The sequence below is a fragment of the Mustela erminea genome, chromosome 7 (genome assembly GCF_009829155.1).
Source record: "Mustela erminea isolate mMusErm1 chromosome 7, mMusErm1.Pri, whole genome shotgun sequence".
Taxonomy (NCBI): Eukaryota; Metazoa; Chordata; class Mammalia; order Carnivora; family Mustelidae; genus Mustela; species Mustela erminea.
This window is the reverse complement of record NC_045620.1, coordinates 123060937-123079161: the sequence shown is the minus strand read 5'-3', so window position 1 is coordinate 123079161 and position 18225 is coordinate 123060937. Positions and strand designations below refer to the sequence as shown.

The 18225-nt window shown below is 39.2% G+C and overlaps 1 protein-coding gene across 10 annotated transcripts in view; it reads right to left on the bottom strand.

Annotated features, from left to right (window-relative positions):
• The window catches only part of ITSN2 (intersectin 2), a 140268-nt gene that overhangs the window by 76790 nt on the left and 45253 nt on the right, over positions 1-18225 (bottom strand). For all 10 annotated transcript variants that reach the window (XM_032353163.1, XM_032353162.1, XM_032353160.1 and 7 more), the window contains 8 exons: positions 11847-11910; positions 11177-11314; positions 10660-10745; positions 9698-9960; positions 8489-8638; positions 5509-5649; positions 4416-4503; positions 94-233 (listed from right to left, as the gene is read on the bottom strand). In XM_032353163.1, the coding sequence (XP_032209054.1) occupies positions 94-233; positions 4416-4503; positions 5509-5649; positions 8489-8638; positions 9698-9960; positions 10660-10745; positions 11177-11314; positions 11847-11910 (1070 nt within the window). The remainder of the gene's footprint in view (positions 1-93; positions 234-4415; positions 4504-5508; positions 5650-8488; positions 8639-9697; positions 9961-10659; positions 10746-11176; positions 11315-11846; positions 11911-18225) is intronic.

Below are 18225 nucleotides of genomic sequence, written 5' to 3'. Positions count from 1 at the left end.
ACAAAAATAGCTTTAGTTACTCATTCCACTAAATCAAAACAAGGACGGTAAGAAGGCAGCTAACTAAAAATGAATATTATGGAAGATAAATACCTTTAGTTGATTGTTAAATGAATCCATTTCGGATAGCTTAGATGCAGTTTCTTTTTCAAGAGCGTCTAATTGTTCTTTAAGTCTTTGGCATAATTCTTCCTTTTCCAATGATTTTTTATGAAGCAAATCAATCCCTAAATCTGAAATACAAACATCAGATAGTTTACATTTGGCAGAAATTCTTCTGTTACTACTGGTGATTGACTTTTACTCTCACAATATATCTAAGTCAAACTCCTATGATGCACACCTTAAACTTGCACAGTGGTGTATGCCAATTATATTGTAGTAACACTGGAAAAAAAAGATGTATAAATATAAAATTACTCTATGGTTGTCTACATATTTTTTTAATTATATAAGTTATATAAATTATTTCATAATTTATATAACTATTCCCTTTTGGATTGCCATTAGGTTGTTTCTAATTTCCTACTATTTACACGAAAATGCTGCAATAAATATCCTTGTATATGTATTTGAAAGCACATGTGGAAGTATTTTACATGGCTAGGAGGTGAATGAACTGCCATGTAAAATGATTTGAGCACTTCAAATTTTGACAAAAACTGCCAACCATCTTTCCAAAAAGGAACACTTAATATAAAATGACACCAAAGTACCTGTTTCTGCACACTCTCAACAACACTGGATATTATCAACCTTTTTTCATTTTCTCCAATGGGCAAAAAAAGAAACCTTATTGTTATTTTAATTTGTATTTCCTTGATAACAACTGAAATCAAATCAACACCTATTTATAGGCTCACTGGCCACCCTCTTGGATTGCCTCACCCCATCCACTGCTTTTTTTCTTTCTGTTGGGTTGTCTTGATTTCTGATCTACAGCAGCTATAAATTCTTGCTGTACTGTAGTTCCAATGCTGCACTGTTTATCGATGTCTTTCATCATGAAAAAGTTCATTTTTCTATCATTGAATCTGTAAATATTTTCCCTCATAGCTCTAGGGATTACTTGAAGAAATGTTTCCGACAGTGAGATTATAAAAAAGTCTTCCTTTGTTTTTATAACATTTTTTCCAGAGGTTTTTTTTTTATGTTTAACCTCTTAGCTTACCTAGAATTTATTTATGTACATGGATTGAGGTAAAGAGCTTCCCTACCTCCCTTTCAGAGCATCAACTGTCCTCCAGATCACTTATTTGGAAGCCCATCCTTTCCCCACTGGTGTTAAATGCCAAACTTATCGTACTCTAAATTGTGAGCTATATCTCACAATTTAGAGTACGATAAGGCATATCTTTAGTTCCATCATTCTATGTTTCCTTTCTGATCAGTAATACGCTACTTTAGGGACTAGAGCTTTCCTAACATGTTTTTTTTTTAATTTTTTAAAATTTAAATTCAATTAATTAACATAAAATGTACTATTTCTTTCAGGGGTCCTAACATGTTTTGATACCTGGTAGAGCTAGTGTGTTCTCCCCACCAATGTCATTCTTTTTCAAGTCTTGCCTCATCTTGCACGTTCTCTTCTAGGTGCATCTGTGAATTATCTTGCCAGGTTTCATTTAAAGAAACCTGAATGGAACTGAATGTACGGGACAAAGTAGTAGAGAATAACATCTTTACAACGTTGAGCTATATCAGCGCTCCTGAGTCAGGAACATAACCTGTACCTACTTATCCAGGAATCTTTCATATCTAGCAGTAAAATTTTATAGCTACACATTTCTTTATACATAATAATGAGAATCCTAATGTAAATGAGACCTTTGTTCATGATATTTTCTTATTTTAAAGATTTTATTTATTTATTTGATGGAGAGAGATCCCACGTAGGCAGAGAGGCAGGCAGAGAGACAGGAGGAAGCAGGCTCCCCACTGAGCAGGAAGCCTGAGGCGGGGCTGATCCCATGACCCTGGGATCATGACCCAAGCCGAAGGCAGAGGCTTTAACCCACTGAGCCACCCAGGTGCCCCTGTTCATGATATTTTCTAAGTGCTTTTGATATACAGTAAAAAGGTGCTGGGTTTTACATGCTTTTTACCCAGACACCTTGCTAAATTAAATTCTCTTGTAGCTTTCCAGTATTTCAACAAATATTTTCTCAAGAAATTATACCTCCACTATGTGCAAGGCACTGTACTAGGTTATAGCAGGGGAAAAAGAAGGACAAGGCATGGGTCCTAGCCTCAAGTAGTTCAGAGTCTATTTCAGTTGGGAGACAAGCACTGTGGAAAAAATCAGTTAATTTACACACCTAGTACTCTTCAAAATAAGCATCACGAAGAATGGATGTTTCAACACTAGATTTGAATAGATCATATCTATGAGCAAACTGAAAATCCAGAGAGGCAATGTGGTGGTACAGTGGGCTTCAGACTGAAACAAGAATTTGAGAACGACTATTGTACCACCTTGGGCAACCACTTAATCTCTCTGAGCCTCAGCTTTGCTGAGCTACACAAGGGGAACAACAATACCTACTTCACCGGGCCGTTGTAAAAATTAAAAGACACAGTGCATGAAAACTGCCCAGCATGGTGCTTGGCCACGGTTGGTGATCTTCAGCGGCAACAGGGATGCAGAAAGGAATCTAAGGGATACAGGGTGCTTTGAAAACTGCCAACAAAAGCTTCCAATTTTGAACCAATAACTGTAATAACAGGTGGATCGCATTCTGTAAGAAAGACTAGCTCTACCAGGTCCCCAATAAGACACAGTCCACATTCCATTCACAGTCCAAATACTGCAACAACGAGAGTGATGCTATGCTCTCTGTGACTGCAAGGATCAGGAGGGCTGCTCATCCAGCCTCTGGAATGCCTGTGGAGGGGTGAGGTAGGGGTTGATATGCTTCGAACAGCCAAGAAGACAATTACGTGCAAGGAAGATGGTCTGAGAAGAGACGTGGACAGACCGTTTCAGTGGAAGGTGGGAGACACAGCAGGAACAGTTCACAAAAGTAAAATTCTCTATGCCTGGTATTTCTTCCAAGTGAAGGGCCCTTCACTAGGATACCATTCCCAACTTCTTCCCACCCCTTCAGTAACTGGTCGGCTCACGATTAAGGACTTGGGCATACACAGCCTAGGCCCTTCCAGTCCCTCGTGTTCTTGAGACTGAACTGCCCACAGGAAACCTGTTCTACTTTGTAGTACACCCAGTTTTTTACAGGGGTGACTGTCCCACTCACAGGTAAGCCAGACTGTCCAATATCAGCTTTACCAAAAATGAGGCAATATTTTTGGTCTCTCAAATGTCTTGCTCCTTTGCCTTATTTCTCTATTCGTTCAGAACTTGGGCAAAGATGAGGGATGTTGTTAACTGGACTTCCTAAAGAGCCAGAAGTATAAGAAAGAGCCCCGGAAGGGAAAGACTGACAGATACTCAAAGGGAGACATTTATAATACTTCAGTCAGTTCTAACATGGTATTTGCAGATTCACTTTTCTTTAAGTAAACCTTTCTTCTATTATGTTGTTACTGGCATGCTGTCCATCATAGAGATCTTTTTTTCAGTATCCTGGTTGGACGTTGGGTCAAGAAAAATGTGACATTCCACAAATTGCCTTGGACTATTTTGCTCCAAAGGTGTCAGAGGGCCAAGCCAGTAAAAGTCTTTATATGAATCAGATAGGTGATATGAAAGGTCTGGGAAGAGCGTTCCATTCTGCTTAGGTCTAATACTGCTGTACACGATCACCTAGAATTTCACAGGCTTGGTCTCATGGTAGAATTTCCTGTAATTCTTTCCATTAGTGTAGGATTTTGCCAGAATGTACATACAGTCTTGTGTTAGAGCCAAACCTATATCTTATTTAACTATAGTCTAACATTTTATTTGACTGATATTTGAAACACATGTTATGAAGATAGGAAGGCATACCACAATGACTACTTATTTCATTCTTATTTATTTATAAGGGTTTTTTTCTCACCATAGCACATACCCTCCCTAATGTCCATCACCCAGCCACCCCATCTCTCCCACCTCCCTCTCCTCCAGTAGCCCTCAGTTTATTTCCTGAGATTGAGTCTCTCATGATTTGTCTCCCCGTCTGGTTTCATCTTATTTCATTTTTCCCTCCCTTCCCCTATGATCCCCTGTCTTGTTTTTCAAATTCCTCTTATCAGTGAGATCATAAGTTAATTGTCTTTCTCCGATGGACTTATTTACTTTTTATTGCTAAAGATGCTCTAACATCTGTGGTTTTTTTTTCACATTATTTTGAAATTTTTAACTACAGACAAGAAATGCTATGTATAACAGAATAATGTTATTTTAACAAGTAACAGAGTATGACTGGTACGGTCATTCAAAAATGAAAGAGGTAAAACAAACCTTAGAGACTTACCAGGTGTGTTACCGAGTTGCATGTTCTTAATTCTTTCATTTAGTAATTGCTTCTCAGGTACCAAATAGATAAGCTTATTTTGATAATCCTTATTAAAAAAAAAGCAGTACCTGATTAAAATTCTGTCATGTTGTCTGAGCATTTTTTGAAGACTTAAAAACATGATTTAATCACTCTTAAAACTTAGTATAGAATAGTGTGCAGCTGTAAACCGCCTACAATTCACAAATAAATTAAAATGGAATTACACATGATTTAAAATACAAATATTTAAACATACATCCATTTATGAATGATTGGCTGGAGCAAAGGTGGTGAGGAAAATCTTTGGTAATGGCGTGTGTCTGGAAGTCTTACAATCTGCCGCGCACTGACGGATGTCCGCGGGCACAAGGGGGGAGGTGCTTTTGCCGTCTGCACCAAACCATATTTGTAAGCAGGTCATGACACCCCAGAATGAATATCGAAAAGAAATTAGAGACTTAGGAATTAGGGAAGCAGGTTTAAATCAGACAGGAAATGTCATCTGGCCTCTGTCTGTCCAGCTGTGACACAGTAAGAACACTTCGTTAATTAATTGCTAGTCCATACGGAAGCAGAAATTTGGTTAAGAGGACTCTAAAGATGCAGAATGCTCCCAGGGTCCTTATTCTCAACCACGATAACTGAGCTAGACCTTACTGCACAGGTAAAGAAGATGACAAGGTCCCTGAGGGACACACATTTAACAATCTTCACCCCAACTGTGAAAGAACAACATTAAGTCAAAATTTCCTAAAAGTAGTAGCAATAAACTTAAGTTTAATGTAAAGGTATATCTATATATTTATTAAAGACTTAAAAGTGAAAGTGAAAGGCATCCATTTATGTACAAATATTAAGCAGAATTTAACCAGATGTCTAGTAGAGCTTTAGAGGGCATATGAGCGTCCCGATATTATATAAAAGATGGTGTATAGATTTACATCCTTCTAGGAATGAAGTCTATCAGAGACCCAGAGGGGTTCATCACCCCAAAATGAAAACTATGCTATTAGGAAGAATTATTAACAACTGCTCACATTTATGCACAATTCAGCAGCAAGGGACTAACCTGAAGTTCTTGTTGGAGTTGCTTGATTTCCATGATTTCCAGGTCACATTGCTTATCTAGAACTTCTATCTCAGTCTTTTGAGTTTGTTTTCGGAGTCGGACATCTTGAAGTCTGCCTGAGATCTGCTGATGTTTGCCATTCTATAGGAAGAGCATATAAACATACAGTGACTTAAAACACTAATAGAAAAAGCTCCTATCAGAAGAATTATATTCTCATTTAAACTTTTAAATGTCAGTTATCATTTATACTCAGTCTAGATAAATATCTAAAACTAAGTGGTGGAAGGCACCTGGCTGGCTTAGTCAGTAGAGCATATGACTTTTAATCTGGAGGTGGTGCATTTGAGCCCCACATTAGGCATGGAGCCTACCTAAAAATAAGTAAATACAACTAAGTGGAATGTGTTCTAAGGTTGTATCTGTTAACTCCAAACAGAGTTATTATTAGCAGGAAATATACCATTCTCAGAGGGTAAGAGCCCAGATGCTAATATGACCAAGCACAAACATAGCACGCTGAATTTTTTCTGAATCCAGCAGTGAGGCATTAATTTATAATATTAAAATAGAGGTAGTCTCAAAGAATAATGAAGAGAGATAAACATCTACATGCGACTTTCGGCACTGTCTCCTTGAAGCTTCTGAAATTTCTACTCTCCACATTGCCATCTAATTTCCTCTAATTAAACAGGGTCCAGGAGGGCCTTTTTGGCCACAATTCTCTTCTCCTACACTAAATATTCCTTTCTTCTTCCCTGAGAAGTAGGGAGGAAAAAAAGAACCCAAACTAGCAGAGATTTTTTTTTTTTTTTTAAGATTTTATTTATTTATCTGACACACAGAGAGACAGTGAGCGAGGAAACAGAGGTAGAGGGAGTGCGAGAGGGAGAAGCAGGCCTCCTGTCAAGCAGGGAGCCTGATGTGGGGCTCCATCTTAGGACCCCAGGATGATGACCTGAGCTGAAGGCAGATGCTTAACGACTGAGCCACCCAGGTGCCCCCCAAACTAGCCGAGATTCTTAATGGAGACTAAGGAGAAGGGTGAGGTGTTATGGGCTGAAGTGTATCTCCCCCAAATTTGTATGCTGAAGTCTTAATCTCCAGGACCCCAGAGTGTGACTGTTATATGGAAACAGGGTCTTTAAAGAGATCATAAGTTTAAATAAGGTCATATGGATGGGCCCTAATATAACCTGACTTATGACATGAGAAAATCTGGACACAAAACAGACACTAGAGATGCACAGGCCGAGGAGGGGCCATGTAAGGAAGACAGCAAGGAGGCAGCCATCTATCTGCAAGCCAAGGAGAGAGGTCTCAGAAGTAACCAAACCTGCTGACATCCTGATCTTGGGACTCCAGACTCCAGAACTGTGAGAAAATTAATTTCTTTTGTTTAAGCCCCCGAGTCTGTGTTATTTCATTATGGTAGCCCTAGTTAATACAGCAAGGTGAGGAGGAGAAATGAAGCTTAAAAATCACTGATAATTAAAGTTTTTACTGAAAAGTTAGTTTTATATTTGAGAAACACACATGCTAAAAGGAATATGCAATGTCTACCCTAGCGTTCATGTTCCTATCTTCAGCAAGTACAGGCTCTGGACGTTCCAGACTCTTTACATTAATCTATGTTACTGCTTGGTATGCAATCCAGGTTCTTGGGGGAAAAACAATCAATCATAAGGTTCCTTTTTATAATTTTAAGGAAAAACATAGTTAAAATAATCATTCAGACAGAAATCCAAATAGCTACACAAAGAAGTTAAGGATTTTTAGGCCTATTTTGTAGTACTGTGGCATCAATAATAATTGTGATATGCTTTCTTATCCATTTGAAGGCATAAGATAGCACCTTTATGACCACAAATGCGATTTTTAAAAATTGTAATTTCAAGTCAGAAACCAAATAAAATGTTAGAATCCAATTAAAAAAGGTCTAAGCTTGAATCTATAACATGGCTACCCATGTATTTTTTTTCAAAATCCTATTACACTATTAGGTCAGGCTTTTAGAATCTAGGGTTAAACCTACACCCTTTCTATCTTCTCACCATGCATTTGAAGCAAAGCCAATTATTTTTTTATTTATTTGCAACAAAGCCTTTTAAACAACTTGACTCTCTGACATCTGAAGTGTAAAATCTGGTAAGCATACTGGCCAATATTAGCTAAAAACCACAGTCCGGCAGAACTGGAAGAAGTCCTAAGAGGTCGTTTAGATCAGGAGCTTCAAATCATTTTTTCTTTTTAGCAGAATCCTTTTTTCCAAGCAAATCCAGATAAAACTCCAAGAAAAGCAAAGCAAGTAACTGTGGAGCTTGTGTGTTGCGAGTCATGCGAAGTGCTAGGGAGAAGGGAGCACTGCCCTGCTGCCTTGGCTTCCCCCCTCCCCTGCTGGTCACCCCTCTGCAGACCACTTCTAGACATCAACTTCAAAACTGAAAATTACTAAACTAAAAAAAAAATTTTTTTTTTTACTAAACTGACACAACTCTATCTTTTACAGACGGGCAAAGCAACACACAGAGAAGGGATGCCTTGCCCAGGAATACATAGCTTGGCAGCTTCGGCACTGAGACCACAACGTAACTCTCAGCACTCTGAGTCACTGTTCTGGTAAACTATATTGTCCAGACTGTTAAGAAGCACACATGAAAACATGACTATTCAATCCCATGAAAACATAATGTATTCATGAGGTAGGTTTAAAAAGCAATGACAGGGGCGCCTGGGTGGCTCAGTCCGTTAAGTGTCTGCATTCAGTTCAGGTTATGATCCCAGAGTCCTGGGACTAAGCCAGCAAGGAGTCTCCTCACCGCCCCCCTCCCCCTGCTCCCCACTCCCTGCTTGTGGCTGCTCTTTCTCTCTCTCTCACATAAGTAAATAAAATCTTAAGGAAAAAAAAAAAAAAGAACAATATTTTCAACAGGTAACTTTAGCATCATTCACAGCAATTTCACTCAAACCTCAGGCATACCAGTGCTTCCAACTCGAGATGAAGACTCTTCTTTTTAGAGTTTAACCTGACAATTTCTTCCTGTTCTCTATTCCTTTGATTGAGAAGCTCCTGTCGACGAATCCTCTCCCATTCTAAACGACGTTGTCTTTCCAGTTCCTGTTTTGCTGCCTGAAAATAATGAATTTTTTTTAAAAGATTTTATTTATTCATTTGAAAGACAGAGATCACAAGCAGGCAGAGAAGCAGGCAGAGTGAGAGAGGAGGAAGCCCCGCAGAGCAGAGAGCCAGATGCGGGGCTCCATCCCAGAACCCTGGGATAATGACCTGAGCTGAAGGCAGAGGCTTTAACCCACTGAGCCACCCAGGCGCCCCAATGAATTAATTTTTAAATTAACAATTTTGCCTCATTCAAAAAGTGATGGGAGGACAGAGAGGGGAGGCAGTGTTTGGCATTTAGTGAGCTTCAGTGCCTAAGTTAGGAAATTGGGCAAACCCAGTTTTAGCAGTAGGCCTAACCTATGGACTTCCACAAAAGTAACATCACCCATCAGACTTTTTGACTGTTTCATGGAACCATCTTTTTATTTGTAGTTACTTTTTTCTTAAATAAAAAGACAATCTCAGAAATAGAAGTGTTAATAAGAATAATCATATCTTTATTCTGGTATCAGGGAAGAAAAACCCTTCTCCTGACATTACTTCAGTGTCATTGTGATTTCTGTGCTCCATCCCAAGCCTCTTAAAACAAAGCCAGTCCTCCTAGGGATACCACACAGCATTATTTATCCCAAGGACCTGTGCAAGCCCACCCTTGTGCTCCTCCTCCGGACTCCCCAGTCTCAGCTTTCTGCGGCTCCAATTCCGTGGCCTCTTACTCTGGATCCCAAGCTTACTTTTGTTCATGCCCTGCCTGGACGGACTCCTTCCCCTGGCTCACTAACCTCAGCTCCTCACTCAACCCAGCTCTGCAATCAGTCCTCCTCTGAATGACTTATCACCTGCAGACAGGCGTCCTCCACCAGGTACTGGCCCTGAAAACCCTTCACAAGCAAGGGCCCTCTTCCCCTCCGCAAGGGAAGGCAGGCTCAGAGATGGAGATGATAAGTAAGAATGAATGATGCAGAGAAAATAAGACACAACAAAAATACCCATTTTTAAATCAAATGGAATAAAGTCACTTATTAAATATAATCATTTTCTGAGGAAACAAAATAAGTTAAAAACAACCTCTCGTCTTTCTATCTCTTTTCTCCTTTCTTCCTCCCGCTGTCTTTCCAGTTCCCTCTGCTTCTCCAAGCGTTTTTCTAATTCAAGCTGCTTCTTCCATTCCTGCTCCTGCAATTCTCTCTGTTTGCGCTCCCACTCTTCCTTTTCTTTCTGGGCCTTCCGTTCGGCCTCCCTCTGCTGCTGCTCCATCAGCGCTTGGCGTCGCTTCTCCAGCTCCACGTTTCCTCGCTCGTAGTTGGCCTTCCGCTTGTCCTCAAAAGTAACTAAATAAAACATGTTGTAAGGACTCTCACATGAACAGCCCAAGAACGTGGACTCTAGTTTCAACACCCTCATGCCTCGTGATCATTTGAGCGCTGTTACTCTGTGGACACTTCCCCTAAGGATAGTTTTAACTCAAATGTAAACAGTAAAGTATTTACTTTTGTCTAAGAGGATTCATTTTTGGAAAACAAATTTCTAAGTTTGAATCCATCTGAGAGAAATAATTCTACTATTCCTGCCAATAAAAATGCTAACTGTTTTCTCAGTATTTTCTTCGGATAAATAAAGTTCTACGGCTATATACTTATTTTATTTGATATAGTTCATTAACTTTTTAATACTTTAAAATATATACATATGTACTTTTTCAACCAATATTTAAACTTTTCTTTACAGCTGAAGATTTCATCACAAAGCTTGCTGTAGTGATTTTTCCTAAAGTGGGAGGAGCATTTTAACTAGGATGTCTAAGACAAAGACTCTTGCCAAACACATACACTGTCTCTTCTTCCTAAATATACTTCTCACTTTTTACTATCTTCAGTTTATTGATGTCAGAATCTAACCCTTTTGGTGAATAGTTTTCTCTTATAGCATATAAAATATTAAGAACGTAACATACTAAATACTTGTTTACAACTCAAGGTAAAATTTAAGAGAACCCACTGTAAACATACAACTTAGACATTCAATGTTACCTGGTAATTTTTTCTGAGGTTCCTCTTCTTGAATTTTCTGATATGAAGGCAGAGTTCCATTAATAGAATCAATTTGCTTTCCTCCCCTAAGAAAAGAAGACAACAAATGAATTTAGCACCAAACAGTCTGGACATTTCTAGACTGTATATACAGCTGTACTACCAATGACTAGAGCCATTGAATATTTAGAATGCAGTATTAAAGACACTTAGAGTGCAATATGGTCTAAAGTTATGATGTATGGCAGGATATGGACTGTCTAGCCAGAGAGGCTTGGATTCACATCATGGTTTAGCTGACTGCTGTCCGTGAGCAATTGTGTTCTTAATCTGTAGCTGCCAGTTTCCTTATCTATAACACGGTGGAAACACACCTATTTCTACTCCTTGCTGGTGTAACTCATTAAATACCAAAATCAAATGTCAGTGTCAATGTTTAACTTCAGGAGATCGCAACGTAATCATCATGTCTACCCAAAAATCAAAACCATGCCTCTTCACCTCAAGAGGCGCCCACCTGAAAGACGGAGGGACAAGCTCAGGAGGCAACGTCAGTGGTAATGGTTGTCCCGCTTTGGCCATGTCAGTGAGGTGCATCGCAAGGATGAACTCTTCAGCTCTCAGCTGTCCGTCACCATCAATGTCAGCCAGGGTCCTAAAGAAAATGTGAACATTCACAGCTATAAACAGTCTAGTTAGAGTGAAGTATTTTCAAAAGAGTTCAATATTTAATTTCAAAATAATAATAATTACAATAAACAGTTGGGTTAACATACTTTAGTGAAATATAAATATACATGGAAAAGTGAGCTTATTTTTACCGTTCACTGTTCTATCACACAAGGGAGGGGAGAAAAAGAAACATTCCTTCTGAAAAGGTGGCTTGTCTCATTTCATGGATAATTCACCTATCAAATCACATTTAGCTCTAAATTAAAAATGAGACATTCTCTAATTCTCCACAGATGCCATTATGAAAAGACAAACCAGTTTTACTTGCAAAATAATTAAATGCTACATTGCCAAAAAATAACAATTTGTACAATTTTATTGGCTTTTAGGGTTGCATTAGGCTTTGAATGGCTGCTTTTATGGAACATCTTTGAGTCATAAACTTTGACAGAAACAGTATTTTTCCTACAACAGAGGATGTATAGTTAAAAATCACGATCAATGGACAAACTCACCAAATAGTAGCTAGCTGAGTTTGGGAAAGATTTGACTGAAGAAGAGCATTTCTAGCTTGAAAACCTGATTGAGTGGGAAAAACCAGAAAAAAGAAAGAAAATTCTTTAGTCTCTTCAAAGTCATGCAAACTGAAATGACTGTATTCCATAAAATAATACTGCTGCTATCCTGGAAACTTTTGACATCAAAAAGGTTTTTACCATATGCCAGCTGCTGAGCACTGGGGAGTAATCAAAACACAGTAATCAAAACCCTTGCCCCCAAGGAATTTAAAATCAAGAATTAGTAACTCAAGTGTTCCCCCATGTCCTTTCAGAAAATAACAAGCACACACCACTGACCAGCACGAGGGTCCTAGTGCTGGCACAGAAAGTGCTGGAGGCTGAGCTCTCAGGTCTCCTCATGCTCCCTGTGCACCTCTAAGCACTGCCTTCTTAGCATCTTCAGACTTTCTCATCTCTCTCTGATCTTTCCTCTCTCTCTACTTTCTCTTTTCCAAGTGACCTGTAAATGCTGGGATTCCCCAAGGCTCTGTTCTGGGCACTCTGTTCTCTCTGTGTGTTCACATTCATTTTTGTGACTTTAAATAGCACCTAGATAATTTGCAAATGTACATCCCAGCCTAAACCTCTGCTTTATGTTTAGATTTCTATATCCAACTGAAAAACCTGCTGAAGTATTTCACAGGCACCTCAAACCAAATGCATACCAAATGACTCTCTCAATCCCCATTCACAGCCCTTTTCACCCAATTTACCTTCAGCCTTCCCCTTGCTCTGGGTGGCATCACTGTCCTGCCAGGGTCTCAAGCCAGAAAGCAGAAAGTCACCCTTGATCCCTCCCTCATGTACACCCATATCCAACATCAAGTTCTAAAATTTGACATCACTGCCTGTCTGGGTCCTCACCCTGAAAGTCCCAATTTAATGCCACCTTCTCAGAAATGTCTTCTCTGTCTGCCCTATGATCTAATATACTTCTTGTTTGTTTCTTTCATAACTCATATCACAATCTGTAATGTAACATTTATCTTCCTGTTTACCTATTTATTGTCTGTTTCTGCTAAGTCCTATGGACAAAAACCTTGACTGCCTTATTCACTAACGATTGTACCCAGTGCCAGGTCCATAAATGCTCAATAAATATTTGCTAAAGTGATGAAAAGAATTGTAATCCGAAGTTCTCTAAGGTGCAATGGGGACTTATGGGATAGAGTCCGAGAGTAATAACAGCATTCACTGATTGCTTATGATCTGTAACAAACTGTTCCAACTTCTTTTCTCTCCCGCAGTCATCAAAAATATGTTTCTGTAACAGGCTTCCTGCCCTGCATTTTCATGTCAGGATGATGGCCACACAGAAATCCCAGAAATCCATTCAGGTCTCATTCACAGGAGTATTCACTCCTGATGGCCAAGTGTGAGGCTTTCTGACCATGGATAAAATGACATGGCTTCTCCAGGGCAGGTCTCCTAGTCAGTAACGCAGGTGTTGCACCTCCCACTCCCAGATGACGACTGAGCCATGAGTACTGGGAGTCAGCCTCTACTCAGGGTTCAGCCTGAGCTGAGAACCATCCAAACAACTGCAGAGAAAACAGTACATCCACCAACTCTTCCTCAGCTCCCACTGCAGAGCCAGCCTGAATACTGCTAACCCACTGTTTCACTGAGCTTTGAACATGAGATCTGGGTAATCAAAGCTATATATACCATACGGAACAGACATAAATACACCATAAATTATAACATGCAACTGGACATTTATATTATGTAACTTTAAAATCTCAGTCTTAAAAAAATCTGGTCTTTTAACAGAAATCACGTAAGGAAAAAACACTGCAAATAGCTTATACCGTCTCCCAAATAATTAGTCCTCAGTAGATTTCACGTGAGATTTGAGGAGGTCTTTGTGTTAAAAAGAAGACTCCTCTTCTTCTTTTTTTTTTTTATTAACATATGATGTATTATTAGCCCCAGGGGTACAGACCTGTGAATCGCCAGATTTATATACTTCATAGCACTTACTGTAGCACATACTTTCTCCAATGTCCATAACCCAACCACCCTCTCCCTATCCCCTATCCCCTGGCAACTCTCAGTTTGTTTTGTGAGATTAAGAGTCTCTTATGGTTTGCCTCCCTCCCGATCCCATCTTGTTTCATTTATAAGGAGGACTTTTCTAATAAAGAGAAATGGAGGGGCGCCTGGGTGGCTCAGTGGGTTAAGCCGCTGCCTTCGGCTCAGGTCATGATCTCAGGTCCTGGGATCGAGTCCCACATCGGGCTTTCTGCTTAGCAGGGAGCCTGCTTCCTCCTCCTCTCTCTCTCTCTGCCTGCCTCTCTGCCTACTTGTGATCTCTCTCTGTCAAATAAATAAAACCTTTAAAAAAAAAAAAAAAGAGAAATGGAAGGTTATTTCAAACCTGAAAAAAAGGTCTAGTAACTAATGTTTCAGTTTTTAGTCAAAGACTACTGAAAGTAGATCCCTTAGCATGGGGCAAGAGAGCAAACAGGAGGAAGGAAGGAAGGAATGTAAATGGTTAAAAGCCTACTGGTGGAAGGCTTAAATGTGCAAGGTATAAATCGTACAAAGGGCTATAGAGAGCCTGCAGAGTACTCTACTAAGAAAAGCTCACTTGAACATCTACACTGTTGCTCTGCCAATCCTTTTGATATCATATTCCCTGTGCCTATAAGGTTAGTTCCTCCTTCTCTACCTGGTGGACTACTCATCCTATAAGGTCCAGCTCAGCTGTCATCTCTTCCCTGAAGCTCTTTCATATCCTCACATACTGGTCACTTTCTCATCTTTATTAACCACAGCACTTTTATTTTTTAATTTATTTTTTTAAAAGATTTTATGTATTTATTTGAGAGAGAGTGAACAAGTGAGCAGGGGGAGGAGTAGGAGAAACAGGGGCACCTGGGTAGCTCAGTGGGTTAAAGCCTCTGCCTTTGGCTCAGGTCATGATCTTAGGGTTCTGAGATCCAGCCCAGCATCGGGCTCTCTGCTCAGCAGAGACCCTGCTTCCTTCTCTCTCTCTGCCTGCCTCTCTGCCTACTTGTGATCTCTGTCTGTCAAATAAATAAATAAAATCTTAAAAAAAAAAAAAAAAAAAAAAGGAGAGGGACAAGCAGGATCCCTACTGAGCATGAAGCCTAAAGTGGGACTCAGTCTCATGACAGCAAGATCATGACCTGAGCTGAAATCAAAAGTTAGATGCTTAACCAACTGAGCCACCCAAGCACCCCAATCACAGCACTTTTAAACCACTAATCAAATATTATGATTATGTGACCTATATACTATGGACTCCTCAAAGATATGGACCATATCTCCCCCCACCCCGTGCATTTCAGTGTGTCACAGAGTGCCCGGAAGATATGGGACTCAGCAACTATGAGTCAATGAATTAATCTAAATAAATCACAAGAGTTAAGGGGGAAGGGAAGAAGAAGAAGAAGAGAAAGAAAATCAGACCACTGAATGCTACACTTACTGAACAAAGTAAAACATGTAAGTCTAGGTCAGTCCCAGCCTCATATACCTGGGGCTCATGCTCAGTTGCAAGACACAAGAAACAGCTATTTAAAAAAAAAAAAAAAACAGGGCGCCTGGGTGGCTCAGTGGGTTAAAGCCTCTGCCTTCGGCTCGGGTCATGATCTCAGGGTCCTGGGATCGAGCCCCGCATTGGGCTCTTTGCTCAGCAGGGAGCCTGCTTCCTCCTCTCTCTCTCTCTCTCTGCCTGCCTCTCTGCCTACTTATAATCTCTGTCTGTCAAATAAAATAAATAAAAATCTTTAAAAAAAAAATTAAAATTAAAAAAAAAAAACAAAAACGGGGTGCCTGGGTGGCTCAGTGGGTTAAAGCTTCTGCCTTCGGCTCAGGTCATGGTCCTGGGATCGAGCCCTGCATCAGGCTCTCTGCTCAGCCAGGGAGCCTGCTTCCTCCTCCTCTTTCTCTCTGCCTGCCTCTCTGCCTACTTGTGATCTCTGTCTGTCAAATAAATAAATAAAATCTTTAAAAAATAAAAATAAAAACAACTTTCCCTTAACTATGAATACATAGCTTCATTCTTGTAGGTCTCAGGTTAATACTCCACGAACAACTCAATATATGTATGACCTTCATATAATGTGGCATATACAAATCAAGTAACATTAGGGAACTAATTCTTCACAGGTGACTTTCTATTGACCTTCATATTCCACCTTTGTTTTTACTGTATGTTTTTAGTACATACGTAAAGTGTACTAATCTTAAGTGTACTGCTTGATGAGTTTTTACACGGGTATGTGCATATGCAACCAACATCCTTATCAACATACAGAATGTTTTTAGCACCTCACTAGGTTTGTGCATGGTCCCTTCCCAACAGAGTAACTATAATATTCTGATTTCTATCACCATCCATCATGTTTCCAGTTGCTCAGCTTCATATAAATGTATTAAATAGTGTGGACCCTTTGAGCCAAGCTTCTTTCATTCAATACATTATCCATGTTGTTGTATGTATCAGGAATTCATTCACCTTTTTGCTGTGAAATGTTGTGTTACACAAATATTTAATATTACTTATTTATTTATTTATTAAAGTAATTTAATATTATTTATAAATAATATCCACATTATTTATATTGTGTTATTATCAACACAATATTAAATATCCACATTTTTTCAGATGTTTTGAAAGAAGTTGTTATGAACATTTTTGTACATGGCTTTTTAGTCCACTTTTAAATGTAAAATGTAGGGCCCAAAGTTCATTTTTTTAAAAAAATGGGAGTTGTGACTTTTCATGAATCTTAAGTGTGTTGAATATCATATTTCACAGATTCTAAGATGCCATCAATTATAAGACATATCATTATTTTATGTAACAGTAAGAAAGGAAAAAAAAAACCACTGCCAACAAAACCATGACAGTGCTAAGACACCACTGATGGTAACACATCCTTAATTTCAGAGATGTTAAAATGTTAAAAAAAAAAAATAGTGTGACTTTAAAATATATCTTACTTCAAGTAATTTGATAAAATCACAGAAAAAAGTAACTATGTACTATTTGAAACATATAAAATAACAAATTATAGGTTATGAAATACAATACAAAGACATGCCCGAACCTACCACCCAAACTTAACACTAGATCATGACTAAATGCTTTGAAGCTATGTTCCATGACTTTATCTCCACACCTCCTTCAGGAGAGGGAACTGCTGTCCTGAATTTTGTGTGCATGACTATCTTGCCCTTTTCTTCCCCCTTCAGTTTCTACTGAATCTGACATACATGACCTTAGACGAAAATGCGGTGGACGGTGCTAAGTGTATAGAAAGGAGCTGATCACCCCCATCTTGCTTTTTTAAAGTTTTTATCACAAATTTATGATGTAAATTTAAAGAAAACATCGTACAGTTTTGCTTGCCAAATCAGTTGCAAGGCTTTCTTGCTCCCTTGCCCCATTGCACAATTAAGAGATCCCATACATACATATTCTCCAAATACACCATGTACTTTTTGCTCTTAAGACTTCTTCTCTGTCACCCTCAAATGCTATCACCTTCAATCTCTATCTGTCCAAACCCTAACTCTTCCTTTCATGATGGAGCTGAAATGCTCCCTCCTATAAGATGTTTTATCTAATCTCTTTAGTATCTCCCACTCTATTTTCCCTAAGCACTTTGAAGCTCTAATATTTTAAAACACTTATTTTATTACTCTGTCTAAACTATAAATTAGTTGCTGAGTGGAGAGAGAGGGGCAGTTAAAAGGTGGGAACTCTCCTTGGCCTACTACCATCTGTTTATATCCCCTTCACTATCCTTTATTAGAAAAGTTTGCTTCCTCTAGTCTTTGGAGAGGACAGAAATACCAGAGTATTATGCTCAAACCGGTTCATTCTTTTCTCTTCCAGCAGGCTGCTCCATAAATGTTTTTTGTTTAATCACTTCACCTCCTTGTCACATCCTACTTTCCTGGTACAAATTTTTATTCCTACTCAGCAATAATACAAATCAAAGGTCCCCCCCCCAAAAAAAAAGAAAGAAAGAAAAAGAAAAAAAGAGAAAAGTTTGGATAGTGTTCGAGATGGACTCAAATGTTCTGTACGGACCTGAGGTCAAGTCTTTTTTTTTTTTTTAGATTTTATTTATTTGAGAGAGAGCAAGAGAGACAGCGTGAGTGGGGAGGAGAGGCAGAGGGAGAGGTAGAAGCAGAATCCCCACTGAGCAGGGAGCCCGATGTGGGGCTTGAACCCAATACCCTGAGATCGTGATCTGAGCCAAAGGCAGACACATAACCAACTGAGCCACCCAGGCGCCCCTCCTGAGGTCAAGTCTTATGGGCACCTCTTGGTTGGAACATTAAAAGGTGG